The 18,819-nt window shown below is 41.6% G+C and overlaps 1 protein-coding gene across 1 annotated transcript in view; it reads left to right on the plus strand.

Moving 5' to 3' along the window:
- Positions 1-17,845, plus strand: part of FGF9 (fibroblast growth factor 9) — a 32,507-nt gene extending 14,662 nt beyond the window's left edge. The window contains exon 3 of the mRNA XM_005585470.3: positions 15,223-17,845. Within this exon, the coding sequence (XP_005585527.1) occupies positions 15,223-15,468 (246 nt within the window). The 3' untranslated portion in view covers positions 15,469-17,845. The remainder of the gene's footprint in view (positions 1-15,222) is intronic.
- The last annotated feature ends 974 nt before the right edge of the window (positions 17,846-18,819 follow it).

Raw genomic sequence — 18,819 nt, forward strand, 5'->3', positions numbered from 1 at the left:
TTCAGGGCAGTGTGACATCTGCCATAGTAGAGGAATGGACAGATGTTTTGGCATCCCAGAGGAGTGTTTAAATAACTGCTTGGGGAGGTTGAGTGGTAGCATTTAAAATGGGTCTTGAGGGATAAATAGGAGCCTCAGAAAAGGAAGGGCAGGCAAGTTAAGTCACATGACCCTTCAAATGTGACAATTAAAATATGCTGCCAGGTTGAAATTTCGAGAGGATATTAGATTACACACACACCACACTTGGCCAGGGGATTAGAGTATTCATTGACATTGGTCACTTTTGTTCTTATCAAAAAGATTAGAGGCGTGGCTCTGATAGTGACTTTTAGAGTCTTAATCTAAACTGTTTGAGTATGATAAAAATACTTTTAAAAAGTTTTTTTTTATTTTATGAGATGGAGTCTCACTCTGTCACCCAGGTTGGAGTGTGGTGGCATGATCTCAGCTCACTGCAATCTCTGCCTCCTGGGTGCAAGGGGTCCTCCTGTCTCAGCCTCCTGAGTAGCTGGAATTACAGTGCGCAGCACCACCACGCCTGGCTAATTTTTGTATTTTTAGTAGAGGCGGGGTTTCACCATGTTGACCAGGCTGATCTTGAACCCCTGACATCAAGTGATCTGCCTGCCTCACCCTTCCAAAGTGTTGGGATTACAGGCATGAACCACCATGCCCAGCTTTCAAGATGCTTTAAAACATCAAGAATAATTGACCATAATAAATGCCTCCTTAAAAAAGAATGCCATGAAAAAATTAACCTCCTTCAAGAAGCTTGCATTTAACAAAAGGAATTGGCCTTTTCATTGAAAAAGATAGCTGGCACAGGTACTGGCACTGCAAGGATGTTGGAACATACGGCATGGAGTCTGTAAAAGTGACACTGGAGGATGGCGCAGAGATGGGGGAGGTGCCAACATTTCTGGTTTGTATCCCTTTGTAGCACTTACATTATTTTGCCCAGAATTGTAATTCCTGCTGGCCTCTTTGTTAGATGAAGGTTTTTGGAGTCAGAGTCTTTGGCTTTGTAATTTTTCTATTTCTTGAAGGCCAGGCAGGGCAATTTATGTGCAGTTGGCACATGGTAAATGTTTGTTGACCCAATTATTCACTCCGTCATGAACACGCGCATGCGGTGTCTACTGTACATGAGCATGAAATAGTGATAGCACTGATACAGGGTTATGAACTTGTAGAGCCCAGGTGTTTCCACAGGAATTAGTCAGCTACCGAAACTGAAAATGAGAGAGGTTAAGTGACTTGCTCAAAGGCCCAAAACTTGTAGATGCAGAGTGAGGACCAGCCTCAGACTGACTGCCTCAGACCAGTGCTTTGCAGCCATTCCTAGCCTCATCCTGACAGGTGCTTCTTAAAGCAGGTGTTTACTAGTGGGTTTGGTTATGTTTCCAAGGACACAACAGGGCCTTGGTTTATATGGCTCCGTGTAATCAGTAACCAAGGTGTGATGGGTTTCAACTCTGTTTCCAAAGCACAGAAAGTTTCTTTTAGTAAATACCTCATTTGGGGCAGTTTTTTCCGCTGGGCAGACATATATGAGTCAAAGAAGTTTCCTGCTTGGTGTTCCATATTGTGGGGTAGGTGGGAGGAACCTTGTAGGTCCCTCTGTCCCAGGGTTGAGGGACATATCCACCTCTTTAAAAGGAGACAATGAAGTATATCTCATATCCTTATAATCCTATGTTGACTTAGATTATTTTTGTCATGTTATTTGAATATGTGCACACATGAAACTAGATAACTAGATGGGAATTCCTTATGCCTCTTTGAAAACTGTAATTCAAAACATTTATATGCCAAAATTCAAGTTGAACGGCAAGATCAGTAAAATGCACGCTGACACAGTGGATTTCACATGGAGGAAGATGCTCCGTGACTGAGACGAAGATGCTGCCTCACTGTAAATCCAGCCTTGGCGCTTGGTGCAGCTTCCTGTGAACTCAGGGCACCTGTCTGCAGAGCACCTCAGGATGACTTGTTCCCCTGCCCTACTTCTTCCTATGTGAGTTCCCGGGACAACAAATGATCTCATGTGATCTTCACGTGTCTCAGACACACCACCAATGTACTCAGTGTGCCTTTTCTTTTTCCTATTGGTCCCGATGGTGAAAGTATTGTAGCACTGTGTACCACTGGCAGTAATTTTAAACCCCAGTCCATTCTTGGGGGGCAGTTATGTAGTTGTGGGATGGCCATCGGTGGGCTCCTGGATACCCTTAAAACAATTCTAGTACTTTTTCATTGACATGGAAAGGCAACGTGAAAACATTCTTGGAGAGAACTTGTGGCCCCGCAGATTACGCCCTTTGCCTTCTAGGTATCTGCGGTGCCAGTGTTGAAGAACACTGTATAGGCATGAAGCTCTGGGCAGGGTCAGAGTTGGGGACGGAGGCCAACCCGTGCAATTCATCAGAGACCTCCTCGTCTCGTGCAATTCATCAGAGACCTCCTCGTCTCCGTCAGGTGCTCTGCAGGAGCAATTTGGAGCCACTTTTGAACAAGGAGAATAACCTTATGTGTTCGTGGAACGGGATACCACACCACATGGCAAGGACCACTCAGCTTCTGATTTGTCACTGTAGTGGTTCAGTTCCGATTGCTTTGATGGGAGACGTTCAGACATGTCCTGTACAAAGAATGCAATTCACATAAAGGAGATGAATAGGTTCATTTCCTTAGTCACCTACCTGATAACAGGCATGCTCTGGAGTTGGGTGGTTTTCAACAGATATTTTGAGTAATTGAGCATTGCCTTATGCTGTCTTTCATATGTGCATGACCAATTTTCAAAGAATTGAATAATAATTCTTAGATGATATGGAGGGCAGCTTCTGCTGTGTGACTGAGTCCGTGTATCGTCCTGGTTTTAGAGATGAGGAGGTGAGATTTTAGTGGCTTAATGACTTGTTGAAGGTCACATAGATGATGACAAGTCAGGATTTGAATGTAGGTAAATTAGTAAATCTTGTCTGATATGTTAAGAGTGGCCATGCATTTTTGTGAATAAAAATATATTTACTAGAATTAATCACATGAATATTTTTAACTGGAATTAACTGTATAGTGGAGCAGGGTTTTAACATTTCTTACACAGATGTGATTTTGGAGGATTTTTTTTTTTTTTTCCAGTAGCCTGGTTTTAACTTAGTGGTTCATTTGTTTCCTTAGCATCTATATTGCTGGCCATTAGTTAGTGGACAATCATCTTTTAAAATAATGTACCTGTTTGACTTTAGTTATGGTGTTGAGCATGGTAGCTCCATTTACGAATTGTCTAAGGCATACTGAAGATATCCCGAGCTAGTATAGAACACAGGTCTGGAGATTTTCCGGGTTTGGGGAAGGGTTGTTTTCAATTCTTAATTGCCCAGCAGAGGCATTTCCTGTCTGGGATGGGAATTGGAGGAACGTTGCTGTGGGTCCTCAGGAACATGCTCGGGAATCCCAGAGCAGAGTTTTCCTGATGACCAGGTGCAGCTTTCGTACATGAGCCCAATGCCCCTCTTTCCCACCCTGGGTTTTACTCTCTTCCCTGCTTCACACTGCTGCGTTTTCTGAAGTCCCTCTGCCTCTGTCCCTGCCAGAGAAGCCGATAGCCTGAGAGAGTCGTTTTGGGAAGCCCTGAGTCAGACGCCTATTAAAGCTGCCCCGTTTGGTAAAGCAGAGCTCTGTGAAGGCAGGGACTTGGTGACTGTGGTTCCCGTGGTCCTGCCAGTAGTTAAAATCGAGTCTTGCATGCACTTGGCACCTAATGAATATTGCATAAATGAATGTATTGTCGGTGGGATCCCAAATCACCTTTTTAAAATTTTTTTTCCCTACAAAAAATGGACTAGGCAGACCCTAGTTGATAAAGTACTTGATTCGTGAATAGGTATTTGAGAGCTGGAGGAGTTGACATGTAGACCTGTGGTTCCTGATTTTGAGTATAAGGTTCCTTTTTTGATAAAAAGTATTAGGGAGCCCCACATGCTAGTAACTGCACTTCTAAGTGTCTTATGATTGAAAGGATGTATTATGACAGCAACTCCTCTGAATTCATAAACACTTTCAAATGAATTCCTCACTGAGCAGTCTGTGTGAGGGTCTTCCGTGTCTGTGGCGTGCTGACGGTGCTGACTCCTGCTTCCCCTCATCCTGAGCCTTGAGGCACACTGGAGAAGTCTGATCAGGTTGTAAGTTAGGGTCTGCAAGGATAACCGGGTGACAGTAGCTTCAGGGACAGCAGAGGCAGAAGCTCAATGTCTCCAAGGTCTTCTTGCTTCTTCCACCTCCTGGCCTCCTAAATCCTGGCACTCCTTCCTCTCGCCTCTCCCACATCACTCCTGTTTTCAGAATAGGTTGTTCATCGCATGGAACCCTGGAGAACCCCTCAACCAGAGCCTCAGTGTCATGGACAGTTCCTGAATTGAAGAGCTTCCTGCTTCTCTCCAGGGCAGCGCAGTCTCCCTGTGTTCCCTGAGTTAATGCTGTTGCACAGCCTGATGCAGAATAGGGCTCAAATTGGAAGCGCGCTCTAATCAGTCACTCATTCGCACACTCGCTCACACACGCACTCCTCCATGCACACATACATGCCTACATGCTCATGTGCACATTCACTCTTCTGTTCACACACATACTCCCATGCTTACTCACTCATGTGCTCACACTCACACATTCTTCTTTTCACAGTTCACTCACACACTGACTTGCTCACTCTTCCATTCGCAGGCATATGTGCTTACACATTCACACACTCGCTCACACCCACTCACACACTAGCATTCACCTACAACACACACACCCTCATACTCATGCACTACCTCACGACCCCTTCTTTCTTGTTCTTTCCCAAAATCAACAAGTCTTATTGATTACCTACTAATAATGCATGCTGAGTGCTTTGGTAGGTGCTGGAAATACGTTGATCCTCATTGTTCACAGATTCTGGTTTTTTGAATTTGCCTACTTAGTAAAACTTGCTTGTAACCCCCAAATCAATATTTGTCTGACTTTCATGGTTATTTATGGACATGGGCAAAAAACGTGAGTAGCGTCCATGCACACGCTCCCAGCTGAGGTTGAAGAAGACACTGTTCTCCTTGTCTCAGCTCTGCTGGAAGCAAAGGGTCCTTTTCGGGATCTGTTTAGTGCCATGTGTCACGTTTTGTGCCTTTTATTGGTGATTTTGCTGTAGAAAACATTCTTAGTGTGGTGCTGAAGTGCGGTCGAGTGTTGCTAAGTGCAAGAAGGCTGCGATGCGGCTTAAGGAGCAAATACGTGTGTTAGAGAAGCCATTCGTTGTGAGTTTGATGTTAATTAATCAGCAACAGATATTAAATGAGGTATCGTTCAACAGAAACACACATAAAACAAGGTTATGTATCTGTTGGCTGACAAAAATGTTATGACCAGAGGCTCACGGGAACCCAACTTTGTGTTTCCCCCAGGAGCAATGGTTCAGTATTGTAGGAGAGTTTATAGAACTTAACTACCTCAAGTAAAGAGAATCAGCTGTACCTACAAATGCAAATGTACTTCCTCGTGTGGGTGATCTTAGAACTTATTCAGGAAGAACTTGCCACTTCGTTGAGGGAGTCAGACATGTAAACCAAGAATTATAATGTGGTGTGATGAATGTTATCATAGAATTATAAACAAAAGGGGCTTGGAGAGCTCGCAGGAGGGAGCTTAATTCTAGGAGTAGGAGAGAATGTCAGGATTATTCACAGAGGAGATGGAGACAAACAGGCAGGTGTTCTCAGTAGAGAAAGCTTTTCAGCCAAGAAGGCACCTTTGCTACAGGGTTTAGAAACGTGGAAGCTTCTGGATGTCCCCGGATTCTGTGGTCTTTCCTCTGTCCCTGCCTCATCTGTCTCATCTTGTCTCTGCTTCTGTTTATCCTAGTTGCTACCAGAGGCATCTTCGCTGACATTTCGAGAGTCCTCCCCTGTCAGTATCAACAGCCCCTCTGGGGCTGTTGTCCAGCGTCCTGGCCCGAGAGATGCCCTCCCTCCTTACAAAGCGGAGTGGGAACCACTGTCCTGGGCCAGCTTTGGCAGCGGCCTGGTCGCCTCACCCCTTCTGAATCCCCCTCACCATGGACTGACTTGAACTTGCACAGAAACATCATTTGTCAGCCTGCTGGCCTGGTGTGCCTCAGTGGCACTGTGACAACCGGCCGAGAAAAATGTCCGCATCCCTGATACCCCGTTGCAGAGGGCTTCCCCCGAGGACTAAAAGGTTATGGTGCTAAGTGTGAGAACCACGCTCAGAGCTGTCTTTCTTCATGCTGTCTGTAAATGCTTACAATCCTGACACTGGCTGATTCCCTTTGCATCTTTTTTTTCTTGGTAATTCTTCATTGCAATCTCTGTTGAAGTTTGCTGCTTCTATGTCATGAGGTGCCCCAAGCTCAATGCAGTATTCTAAGAACAGACTTGCCAGTGTCATACCAAAGACATCCTTGTCCCCATGGTGTGTGGCGTGATTGTTTTGCTGTAGCCCCGAATTATTTTTGCCTGTTTAGCTGCCATGTTGCGTTGTGCGTTCGCACAGAATCAGCTGTCCGCTCTCAGCTTTAGGTTCTCCGGCTCTCTTCCTTTCTTTCCCCCTCCCCACTTTGCTTCCTCCCTTTCTGTTTCCCTGAAACCGTCTTTCATTTTCCATATGAATTTCTGTGTTTCAGATACTTTTCTTCTGGTTGTGTTGACTTGGCTTGTATTCTTTTTCCTTTTTTCTCTGTGTCTTTCAAGCTGATTTTCATTCTGCAGTGTTGTGATGGGAGACTCTAGTCTATACTTGCATGCTGACCAGTTGCAACTTGGAGATGAAGCATGGTTAGTGGAAACGCAGGCCCCGGAATCACCACTTTGTCGCTCACTGACCCTGTAGCCGTGGGCAATCTTCTCACTGTTTCTGAGCTGAGGCTGTAGAACGGGCTAATGATAGACACTTCATAGCTGGGCTGTGAGGATTAGAGAAGATGACGCCTACAAAGTGGCCCATGTAGTGCTTGGCTTTTGTGTCTGCTCAGCATCGGCTCGTGCTCCCAAGTGTGTGGTAGTGACGGAAATGCTGCACTCGGGCGAGAGACACACTGACACTGTTTCTTGCGAGTTTGAATTCTGAAATTAAGACCCATGACATGGCCTCCGAAGATAAATAAAAAATTTCCTTCAGGTCAAAACATGACATTCCTCAAATTATATGTTAAAATGTCCACAATAAAGCCTTATTTACCAAGATTAATTTTACATACTTTATTCTCATATGCTGCTCATGATTATTTTATCTGCTCAATTAAAGAAATTTATGAGGGGTTTGTTTATTTGTGATTATACTTATTATTTTTTAAATGGTGAACTCACAGGCTGCCATAGCACCCAAAATGCTGTCATCAAAGACGGTCTCTTAGGGTTAAGGCACAATTTTTAAAACGGTGCATGTCAGCATATTCATTTGGTGTCTTGGAGGAATGGAATGACCATATGGTCAGGTCATCTTATCCTTGAGAGAATTAGACATAGCCTACCACAGTGTTGAGGAGGGGAAGGGCCATTTCTATTGATCTATCAAAAGGTGGAGTCAGCATAAGGATTGATTTCCGGAGAAATCAGGGCTGACGTGAGTATACTGGGGGCTAGGAGTTGGGGCCCAAGGAGTGGGGAGGGTGCCAGGGACGGCGTCATCTCCCTTGCATTCTTGCTTAGGACTTCTCTGTGGGTATCGGGTGGACATGGTGGTGCTGAGGGGACATGGGCATCCGCTGTGGGTGTCTGAGAAATTCAAGAGCCACATAGAAATATATAGTGTCCAGGGATCCCTGGCATCATTGATCTTCAGGGTGTGTCTTCTCTGCCTGATGCTCATGTCCAGCTGCTCCCCCAGATTTGAGTGTCCTATGACGTTGCTAACTTTTTGTTTTCTTAAGGGATTTGGCTTTTTTTCCCAGTAGGTTCTCTTTGGGCAGTTCATGGTGTAGGGTTTATTGGTCAAGCAGACAGCTCATGAATGAGCCCTGTCTGTTGAGGCCAACGTTGGGAAGAGGATGTGGCAGGCCCCACAGTGCAAGGAAGTAGCGATGCCTTGGAGAACTGTATCCTCCCAGTGGTCTCCCAGGGAAGAGAAGGAGAGCCCCTCGGGCCAAAGTGGCTGTCTTCTTCCCTGTCCTTTCCTCCTTGAAACAGCAATCTCATTCTCTGCCAGCTTCTGGAAGCATGAACTCAGTCTGTGCTTTCCATCCTCTGCCCCCTCCCTGCTGCAGTGGGCAGTGATGCAGCCCATTTCTTTCGGTTTCTTTCCCTGTTTTCCAACTGCACCGGACTCTCTTTTTTCATTTCCTGTTCAATACGTCCTTCCAGAGTTACTGTGGATAACTTCGCTTTCCACAGTTTGATGTTTCCAAGACTGAATCACTAGAATCTTAGACTTACAGGGACCTTAGACATCGTAGTCCAATTTCTTCATTTTCACAGAGGAGAAAATGGAGCCCTGGGAATGTTAATCAGCTCACCCACAGTCTCCGGATTGGGTGTCTGTGTCGCTGGAAGGTCAGCGTGCCTCTGCTAGGGACACTCTGTGCGTCTTTTAGGTTTTCAAAATCTGTCTTTGAGCTTATGCTGTCGTTGTATTTGTTAATCTTTCATTTTCTGTCATTTTATTTCTACAGATCATGTGCTGAATTTAGTCTGCTTTCTCTATCGTAGAAAGTCTGGTACATTAAAAAAAAATTCTGCCTCCTCCAGTATCTCCCATGATTATCATGGGAACAAAGTAGATGCAGTCAATTGTCTTTGTAGAATGTCTTTCTTGAATCCTTATTTCCGTAATTTTACCTCTCAGCCTTTTAGCTTTCCATTTCTCCTCCGTTGTCTGCCAGTCTGATCCTTCAAGGGCATTCAACTCTCAGCTTGTACTGAGTAATATTTAATTTGAAGTATTTTCAGCTTTTGTGTGTCTTCGATGTGCATTTTAAGTGATCATTGAATTATATTACTACTCTTACCAGATACTAGTCTATAGGGGAAAAATGTTACATGTGATTTTTTTTTTTTTCAACTTGGTGTTGTAAGGTGTTAAATTTGATGAATTTTTCCTGTAGGTTTGTTTATGGAATGATTAAATGTACATTGGCTAAACATTAACACAAGCAAAAATGCTTCTCAAAGTAAATATTACACTTTGAAAATTTGAATTCTGTTATTCCCTGAGCAAGACTTTCTTTCCTCTGTGGGAATACCCCTCTGAACATGTGTTAAAAGTTTATGAGCTAATATGATTTGCTAAACAAACATTCATTTTTATAGGCAGCTTCCAAGGAAGGCCTCTCAGTCGTCTAGTTTGTTCTGTGGTATATTTGGCAGGTTCTGTCCTTGGCAGCAGACTAGGTACCACATGGTTGGTGAGCATGCAGCACTGAAGATGTGTGTGTGCGTGCGTGTGTGTGTGTTTGTGTGTATGTGACTAGATTCAGCCTGGGACCCCTATCATTGAGTTCCCAAATACTGATGTAAGCAGCTTCTGGGAAAGGGTTTTTTCTGTTTTCCTTTTGTATCTTAGGTGGAGGAGGAGGGGAGAGAATTTAGGAATTCTTAGTTTCCTATATACTTTGATGAGACAAAATGCAAAATGACCTGCCGACTTGATTCATTTTGTGTATGTGGACCAGACACAACTGATTCAATTGTTCCCACAATTCTGGTGGCAATTTTGACAGCCAGGAATGTGGATATAAAAGCAGGCCCATCTGGAATACTGGGGAATTTAGAGGTTTTGGAAAACTGGCTTAAAGTGAGCCATATTGGGTTGGGTCTGGGTCGGAGCTTCTCGTGAAATAAATAGTGTCCTCTTGCCTGGTGTCTGTGTGTTTGTTGCTTTCTGTCTAGTTGGGGACTTCTCCCATGAGAGAAGAGTGAAGAGACCTGGCTGCTGCTTAATAGTCCTTTAGTCATTATATTTAATCACCCTGATCCTTGCAACAACTCCCCTTAAGGCTTTACTGCTAGATTATTAACGAAGAAGAGTACATCTGTACGAGTAATTGTGGTTAAGGGAGGTTTAAAATATCCTGACTGTAATGAACAGTAGATATGAGAATGAATGATTACATTGAAGTCATTAACTTATGAAATGTTTGGGACCTCTGCAGTGAAGTCACTGTCTGTACAGTTACTGATCCTAAGTTGATGTGTTGTAGTAGTTTACAGCATAGCAGCAAGTAGTCTAAGCAGCCCGTTGAGTAGAATAAATGCAACCATGTGGACAAAACGACACCATAGGTTTATTAATATGGAAATTATGTTTTAAAATAACAGCATGGCATAAGTCTATACGTTTTCAATCACTCTTACTAAGTCTTGACTTTTGAACCAACTCTGGCTTCATGTTTTAAGTGGGCATAGATACGAATTGAGCATCATGTTGCCCATGTGGATTACACATTTTCAAATTGTCTCATATTTTTAAATAGTGTCTGTATAAGTTTATGTCTTATAACATTCCTAAGCATTCTCTGGGCTGTACTATAATTTTCACATTATTATCTCATACTTTGGTTTTAATAGGATTGGTAAAAGTTTTGAAGTTTTAATTTCAGTTTTTCCCACCGCTTGGAATTTGATGATATAAAATGAAAAGAGGTTTCCATAGTTGCTAACATTCACCAGATTTTGTTCCAAAGCATGGACTTTAGTAGACTTTTGAATTAAATCCACATTCTCCACCCAAGCCTAGTGATATAATCCAACAGTTCAAAGATAGGTATGCCATAAACAGCTATAGTTAAATAATCTAAAAAAAAATTAAAACATGGAAATACAATAAAACAAGAATTGATCACTTTATAGTGGAATACTCTATAAACTGTCTGCATTAGAAACATGTGGTGAGTTTTAAAACATCTGAGTTCTATAATTCTAGAGTGTATAGTTTATTTGAAGGCAGACACGCCCTCCCCCACCCCTTCCCTTCATCCGCACATCTATATAAGAATACAGGTTAATATTTTTTGCTATCCAAATTTGCATTCATTTACTTATTTTTTATTTAGAAAAATGATTGTGGAGTATAAATACATAACATAAATATTTTCACCTCAACTAAATATTGTATCACTAAGTACTGAAGTATGATCGTAAAGAGATTATTTCTGTAGATCTTGCTACTCATTCTAAAACAAAAATCACACATTGGCATAATCCCCAATAAAAGGAAGAAATTATTTAAAAGCATATGTATGATTTAGACGAGTAACACAGTCTTTATAACTTTTCATGATAATTTTAATTTTTAAGGGATCTAAGCTGATCTGTGTGGCATAATTGGTGTAATTGCAGGAACTTAAATGTACCAGTGGTTTTGCAATGTCATGTTTGCACAATCTCATTTAACTTGTTGACTGAAGTTGTATAACCCTCGTGTGTATGAGACAATTGGAATTGGACTCAGCCATCACAAAAAATGCTGGCTGTAGATTATACTGTTTTTCTTTTGTTTGATTTTTAGAGATAGGTTCTCTCTGTTGCCCAGGCTATAGTGCAGTGTCACAATCACAGTTCACTGCAGCCTTATCTCAAGTGACCCTCCTGCCTCAGCCTCCTGTGTAGCTTGGACTACAGGTGTGCACCACCATGCCCAGATAATTTTTTGTTTTGTAGAGATAGGGGCTCACTGTGTTTCCCAGGCTGGTTTGAACCCCTGGCCTCAAGTGATATTTCTGCCTGGGCCTTCCAAAGTGCTGGGGTTACAGGCATGAGCTGCTGTGTCTGGCTAATTATACTGTTTTAAATTGAATAATTCGCTTTATTTTCTAAGTTACGTGTGTGTGTGTGAACGATGCTCTAATAGCCTGCTAGGAAAATAGGGCAGTGTTAACTGGCAGTGAAAAGGTCAGTTCAATTTCTTAGCATATTTACTTTTTTAAAAGGGGGGTTTCCATATTCTTTAAAAAAGTAATAAAATGAGAATCTTTTCTTAAGCACTGAAAACAATTTCATGTTTCATTCTTAGATAGTGATACCTCTACCACTGTGGAATTTTGTTCATGATTGCTATTCTCTTGCCCTCTCCACTTATTCCTCCTGCAGATAAATAGAATTACTCAAAAATTACATTTGGAAATAGAGAGACACATAGGACTCTTTTTACTCTGCTTAGTGAAAAGTGAAAAGTGGAAGGGCCTGGTCCCAAGAGTGTGGTGGCTGTGCTAGGTAGGGCTCCTGGAAACTTCTTGGTCTGGTGGCTTCATTACATAATAACAAGATCCTGTGGCACAGACCAGGTGCAAATTGCTTCACATCTGGGCCTTGCTGTCCCATGTATTTAACTGGAAAAGTTGCATTTGCTGTTTTCTAAGGTTTATTCAGGTTCTAAGATGTTGAGATGTTATTGTGATATTAACAACACGGTTGTTGCCTGGGAGCTTCCTCGGTGTTCAGCACTGCTCTCTGGTTGGATCTCTGTCACAGCTCTGCCTCAAGACACTTATTACTAACCTGTTTTAAAGGTGAGGTTACTGAGACTTGGAGAGGTGAGAGAACCAGTTGTAAAGCCTTGCAGCTAGTGACGGTGAAGCTGGGATAGGAGCAGGCTTCTCACTCCAAAGTCAGGCTTTCCTGTCACATAAACTCATTATCTTCTGCTGGGATTTTTGTGTATCTGTTTCTGATCCAAGAAAAACCACTGTGCTGTGGGTATGAGATGTATGCAGAGGAAGTACATGCTGGCACCTCACTCGTGGCTCAGAAAGGAGGAGGAAGTGTTCTACATTTAAAATAAAGTTCAATTTCATAGTATTTGTAGGTGATGTGATTTCCTGCTGCAAAAAAAGAAAGGTTACTTTGAATTCCTTTTTCTTGTCCCTTGTAGAACTAAAGGCTCATCCAATCCCATCTTTTGGTCTATTTTATTAATGATAAAATAAAGGCACATATTTGTTTAGAAATTTCACTTAATTACAGCAAACCGAAACCAGCTATTTTTAGCCAGGAATGATCTTGCCTGTGAGGAGACTATCATGCAAATGGAAGTAAGGACTAAAATAGCCATCAATGTCTTTAACACACTTAAACTTTTATCAGTTTCAATAGAGACGAGAGGGAAGTCACATTCAGCCCCATCTCCCCAGCGTAGGAGGAGGTTGAGTTTCCCCAGAAGAGCACCCCTCTAGGCCGTGTGCAGAGGAGGGTGCAGGAGTGCCTCTCTCCCGTGCACCCCTCCTGTGGGGTGGAGCTGCTTCTCCTGGCCACCCTCAGATGAGAGTAGTCCAGTTTGGGGTGGGGTTTGGTTTCTACGATTGATTCTGTCCCTGTGAACCCAGCACCAGAGGTCTAAAGTTTTCCCATCCTTTTTGTCCTTGCCTGATGCATTGTTTTTCCTTTCTGCTTCCCCCCATTTCAGCTCACTTAGCACAACTTGACCAGTGAGATAGTATTTTGCTGAAAAAACCTACTCAGTGCTTCCAGACACGTAGAAGAGCACCTATCAGGAAGTGCCAGCTCTCACAACCTCTTGAGTGTGGTTTAAGCCTTTGGATTAGAGAAGAGACCTAGAAAAGGTGGCCTCACGATGGGCTATTGATTGGTTTTGTCAAATTCTCTTCCTTTGTCCTCTCCTTTGCTCTCCTGACTTACTCTGCAAGGAGTTGGGAATGATGCATTCTACCCAACTGATACCTGTGAATTCACTGTATTAAACTGTGTCCTTAACTACATACATGGAAAGAGAACATCTGTATTTTCGTGATGTATAAAGTTTACTGTCTGTCCCGTGGGTCTGCATGACAGAAACGGATGCCCTTATCTGTATTTGCTTATTTGTTTTCTTATTTATATAAGGCGCCAGGTAGGTAAGAGAAAAGAAACTATTTCTAACAAGTTATTTTCATGTTTACTGTTTTAAACACTAAAGAGACTGATTTTAAAAGTTTCAGTTGAACAGTGAGAAGAGCGAAAAGGCCAGTAAGTCCAGTCACCCTTATTTTTCTAGGGGCCAGCTTCGATGCACACATTTTTGCCTGGGGCGTGTTCACGGCTTTGGGATGTGGGGTATGTGTGTGTGTGTGTGTGTATGTGTGTGTGTGAGTGTGTTATTTTTGTTGTTACTGCCCATGAGTCTTGCAACCCCAGGAGCCCTCGGTTGTGGGGTTCAACTGGACCCCAGCTTTCATAACGCTCAAGAAGAGAAGGTGCCGTCCATCTGGGGAGAGGCAGAACCTTTCTGATCTGGATCAGTGTACGTTTCTTCTTGGTATCTGTGAACCTGAGAATGTAGCTTTTTTAGTTAAGGGTCTCTTCTTCTATCTAAATTCAAGGGAAAGGAAGGCCAGGATATTTGCTTTTACTTTGGGTTCAGGAAAACTCACTCAGTCACGATAGAGGCATTATGTTTTAAAATGTAGACTGAGAATTAGGATTCTGCATTAGAATTCTCCCAGGGGCCTGTTACCAATGCATATTTTGAGAATTGCTGAATCAGAGTTTTAAAGGTTTGGGGTTCAGAAATCTGCATCTTGAAAAGGCATCTCAGGTGATTCTGCTGCACACTGAATGAAGTTTAAAAACCACTCAGAGAGAGTAGTAAGTAAATGCTGCTGCTAAAAAGGGCAGAAAATATCTGACCTCACTGGTCATGTTGCTAATGTTGATCTCTGCAGCAGGTACTTTATAAAATATATACTGGTGTTAAAGCCGTTATCTGAGCCTTGCCACGGGCATAGGCTCTCCCTCTCAGTGTGGTCACCACATAGCTGCTCTAGGAAAAATGGGAACAACGTATCACATTAGGTGTTCCTTGCATTTGACTCATTCAAATGATTGTATATGCAACAGTTTAACTAGAAAATGTTGAGACTCTTGCGCTTTAGTCATTATGAGTTAGAGATTAGAATGTAGTTACATTTGTAGGGTTAGGCAGTTTTTGCAAAATGCATTAAAGTGGGTAAAATGGGCTAAAACATCAGTATTTTCTCATGGGGGTTATATTGTGTAGCAACGGAATGTTACTTTTAATACAGAATGTAGCTAATTTTGCAACATTTATCTTTTAAAAAAATTTTTAATTTTAATTTTTAGTTCTGGGGTACATGGGCAGGATGTGCAGGTTTGTTAATAGGTAAACGTGTGCCAAGGGGGTTTGCTGCACCTGTCAATCCATCACCTAGGTATTAAGCCCAGCGTCCATTAGCTATTTTTCCTGACGTTCTCCCTCTTTTTCTTTTTACAGGAAAAACTAACCCAAGAGTGTGTATTCAGAGAACAGTTCGAAGAAAACTGGTACAATACGTACTCATCAAACCTATATAAGCACGTGGACACTGGAAGGCGATACTATGTTGCATTAAATAAAGATGGGACTCCGAGAGAAGGGACTAGGACTAAACGGCACCAGAAATTCACACATTTTTTACCTAGACCAGTGGACCCGGACAAAGTACCTGAACTGTATAAGGATATTCTAAGCCAAAGTTGACAAAGACATTTTCTTCACTTGAGCCCTTAAAAAGTAACCACTATAAAGGTTTCACGCGGTGGGTTCTTATTGATTAGCTGTGCCATCACATCACTCCACTGTTGCCAAACTTTGTCGCATGCATAATGTATGATGGAGGCTTGGATGGGAACATGCTGATTTTGTTCTGCACTTAAAGGCTCCTCCTCCTGGAGGGCTGCCTAGGGCCACTTGCTTGATTTATCATGGGAGAAGAGGAGAGAGAGAGAGACTGAGTGCTAGGAGTGTGTGTGTGTGTGTGTGTGTGTGTGTGTGTAGTGGGAGATGCGGGCGGAGCGAGAGCGAAAGGACTGCGGCCTGATGCATGCTGGAAATAGACACGCTTTTACATTTCTGATCAGTTGTACTTCATCCTGTATCAGCACAGCTGCCATACTCCGACTCATCAGGATTCTGGCTGGTGGCCTGCGCGAGGGTGCGGTCTTTCTTAGAAGACTTTCAGTTAATTCTCACTGGTATCATCCCAGTGAACTTAAAGCAAAGACCTCTTAGTTAAAAAAAAAAAGAAAAAAAAAAAAAAAGAAAAGAAAAAGAAAAAAAAAAGTTAAATTTATTTATAGAAATTCCAAAGGCAACATTTTATTTATTTTATATATTTATTTATTATATAGAGTTTATTTTTAATGAAACATGTACAGGCCAGATAGGCATTTTGGAAGCTTTAGGCTCTGTAAGCATTAAATGGCAAAGTCTGCTATGAACCTGTGGTAAATTCATGCAAGTAGATATAATGGTGCATGGATATGAGAAACTCTGATGACCCTAATGTACTAAAGGCGACAATCTCTTTTGTGCCCATATTATTGTAAACTTATGCACATCGCTCATGACACTGAGTATTCACTCTTCAGACTGCTTGTTTCATAGCTTATCCCAGAGGATTAAAGATAAACTGGGTCTCAAACTTCGATTCTGTGTCTGCAATATTTCCTCTCTCATAAGTGACTCCACTGTTGTAGCTTCATGGTTGGAAAATATGAGGGTTGGTATATGTCTTATTTGTTCAAATCTATCGCAGAATATACCAAAGCTAAATAATAACTATGCTTTTATTTTAGCCGATCTCCAGAATGACAGTATTAACATCAAACATTGCATTGATTTAGAATTCTCAAAAAAGGAAAAAAAAGTATGTAGCACAGACTATTTTTTTTAAGACGTAAGAATCAGATTAACGGGATCATACTTATAAACATGTTTTGGTTCCCTTGGCTATCAAATATGAAATTATAGAAGGATCATAGGGGTCATTGTAACATCTTTTAGAGAAAATGGCTTTCAGTGTGAACTGTCCTAATTACGTGGTAATAGCACCCTTAGTAAAACTTGCAAAATGAAACTAATAAATCGTTATCAATAATGACAATGAGGGGGAAAGTATTACACTTGTTGACTGTGTTTTGTTTTTTAAAATGGTCTCCACAAGCGCTCAATTTTTTTAGCGGGGGTGTTACTATATAGAATATCTTTTACAAGGCTTTTATAACGTTTTATGCTGAAAAGCATAAGAATACGTATTTCTTTAGTAGCAATAATTTTGGAACTTGCCCTTGGGCAAGCGATGCTATTTCTTACTATATACTAAGGAGAAAAGAGCCAAATTCTTAAAGCAATATTTTAAGAAAAAAGGAAATTTATAACAAATTCTCATCTACATATGACACTTTCTAGCCAGGTGTGTTGAGAAGTGGAAAGTGACAGTTTAAACATGTGTTGGGATTTATGGAACTAATTTTAAAATTTACTATTCAAACTTTGTTTTTTTCTGATGCACATTCTCTATGAAAAATAAAAGTGTGTCACTGGTGAGTGACAGCTGTTACGAGCTAGAAGCGCGTGACTTACTGTTGTGACGATGTCTTGCCTTTCTGTGGTCCAAGTTGGAGTACATGGCAATGCCCGCCTGCTGATGTGCATTACGGAAAATCTAAGTCTAATATTTGGAATTAAGAGATATTTTAGGGGGAGGGGACAGAAGCAATGTAAAATAGTTGATTTATGATAAAGCTCAGAATGTCCTCTTCGTTTATTTTCTTGTTTTTTTTTTTCCTTTCTAAACAGAAACTGCATTTAATTCCAAAAAGTAGTTATTCTTATTTATTATTTAACCCTTTGCTGCTGCTAAAATGTGCACATATTCAGGCTTTAGTTTTTCCAAAAGGCATTTTTTTTCTTTTTTTGGCTGAAAAATATTAAACATTTGACCACAGGGAAGAATCAAGTTTCTAGGATATCATAGGTATACTATGTAGCACTGAAAAAATTGATTTTAGGCGACAGCCAAAAGTAGTCTTAAAAGTAGCATGAGACCTTAGATAATCGACCTAAAAGAAAGAAATTTGTGAAAAAGACTAAAATCTTCATGCATTCCTAGAAAATGCTACTTTAATGTCTACTTTTGGAGTTAATTTTGTTTTGGTACTTTTTTTTTTTTAAGACAAGCAAAATGTTATATGCTTTTGGCAATTGATACAATAAACTGTAATGGTCTGTAAATAAATAAATATTGACTCATGCGATTTATGTAAATAGTCGAACCGGGAGAGTGGATGGCTCAGGGTTTTGACGTGGGCATTGTCTGTTGGGCGGTAGAGTGAGTCATCCTCAGCTCACGGGTTTGCATCCAGTTCTTGTCTTAAGAGACCCAAAACCCAGTGAATGGCAGCCCTGAGCCACTGTGGAATGGGGCTTCTGGTTTCACAAACAGATGCTTCGATAGCCAAACCACTGTCTTGTTGGTGCCAACACTTGCACCATGGTCAAAGACTTACCGAGCATGGCCCGAACAACTTTCCCATCTGTCATGCGAATGTCCCCAAGCAGTGGTGAAGGACATGCCAGGTCAGTGTTGGGGAACATGCCCTGCCAGGTCCTGTTTTGTAGATACACAAATGGCTTCCTTCTGGTGTTTTTATTCTATCTCATCTCGTTAACACTACAACCTTGTGTTAGTTACTTGATAATCTGTAATTGTATGTAAATACATACAGGATTATGTAATTTGTGTAAATACATAATTACAGAGTTTTGAAAACTGGTATTTTTTACTTGATGTCCATTTTGGAGCTGCTTCAGATTCTGTGCCTGCGTGAGCCAGTGGAATTTAAAAAGCATATTCTCCTTGCTCTTACAGCTGGGCTGTGTGTTGAGGGGTTGAGGGTTATGGGGGATGGAGGGGAAGGAACAAACATATCCAGATGTCTTATCTCTGTAAGTGTTCAATGAAGAAGCAAGTAATGTTCTGGGATGAAGATTTATGAACTTGGAGCAAGCGAAGCTAAGTGTGTGTGCACATTTACGTGGATGGGTGAA

The sequence above is a fragment of the Macaca fascicularis genome, chromosome 17 (genome assembly GCF_037993035.2).
Source record: "Macaca fascicularis isolate 582-1 chromosome 17, T2T-MFA8v1.1".
NCBI classification, from domain to species: domain Eukaryota; kingdom Metazoa; phylum Chordata; class Mammalia; order Primates; family Cercopithecidae; genus Macaca; species Macaca fascicularis.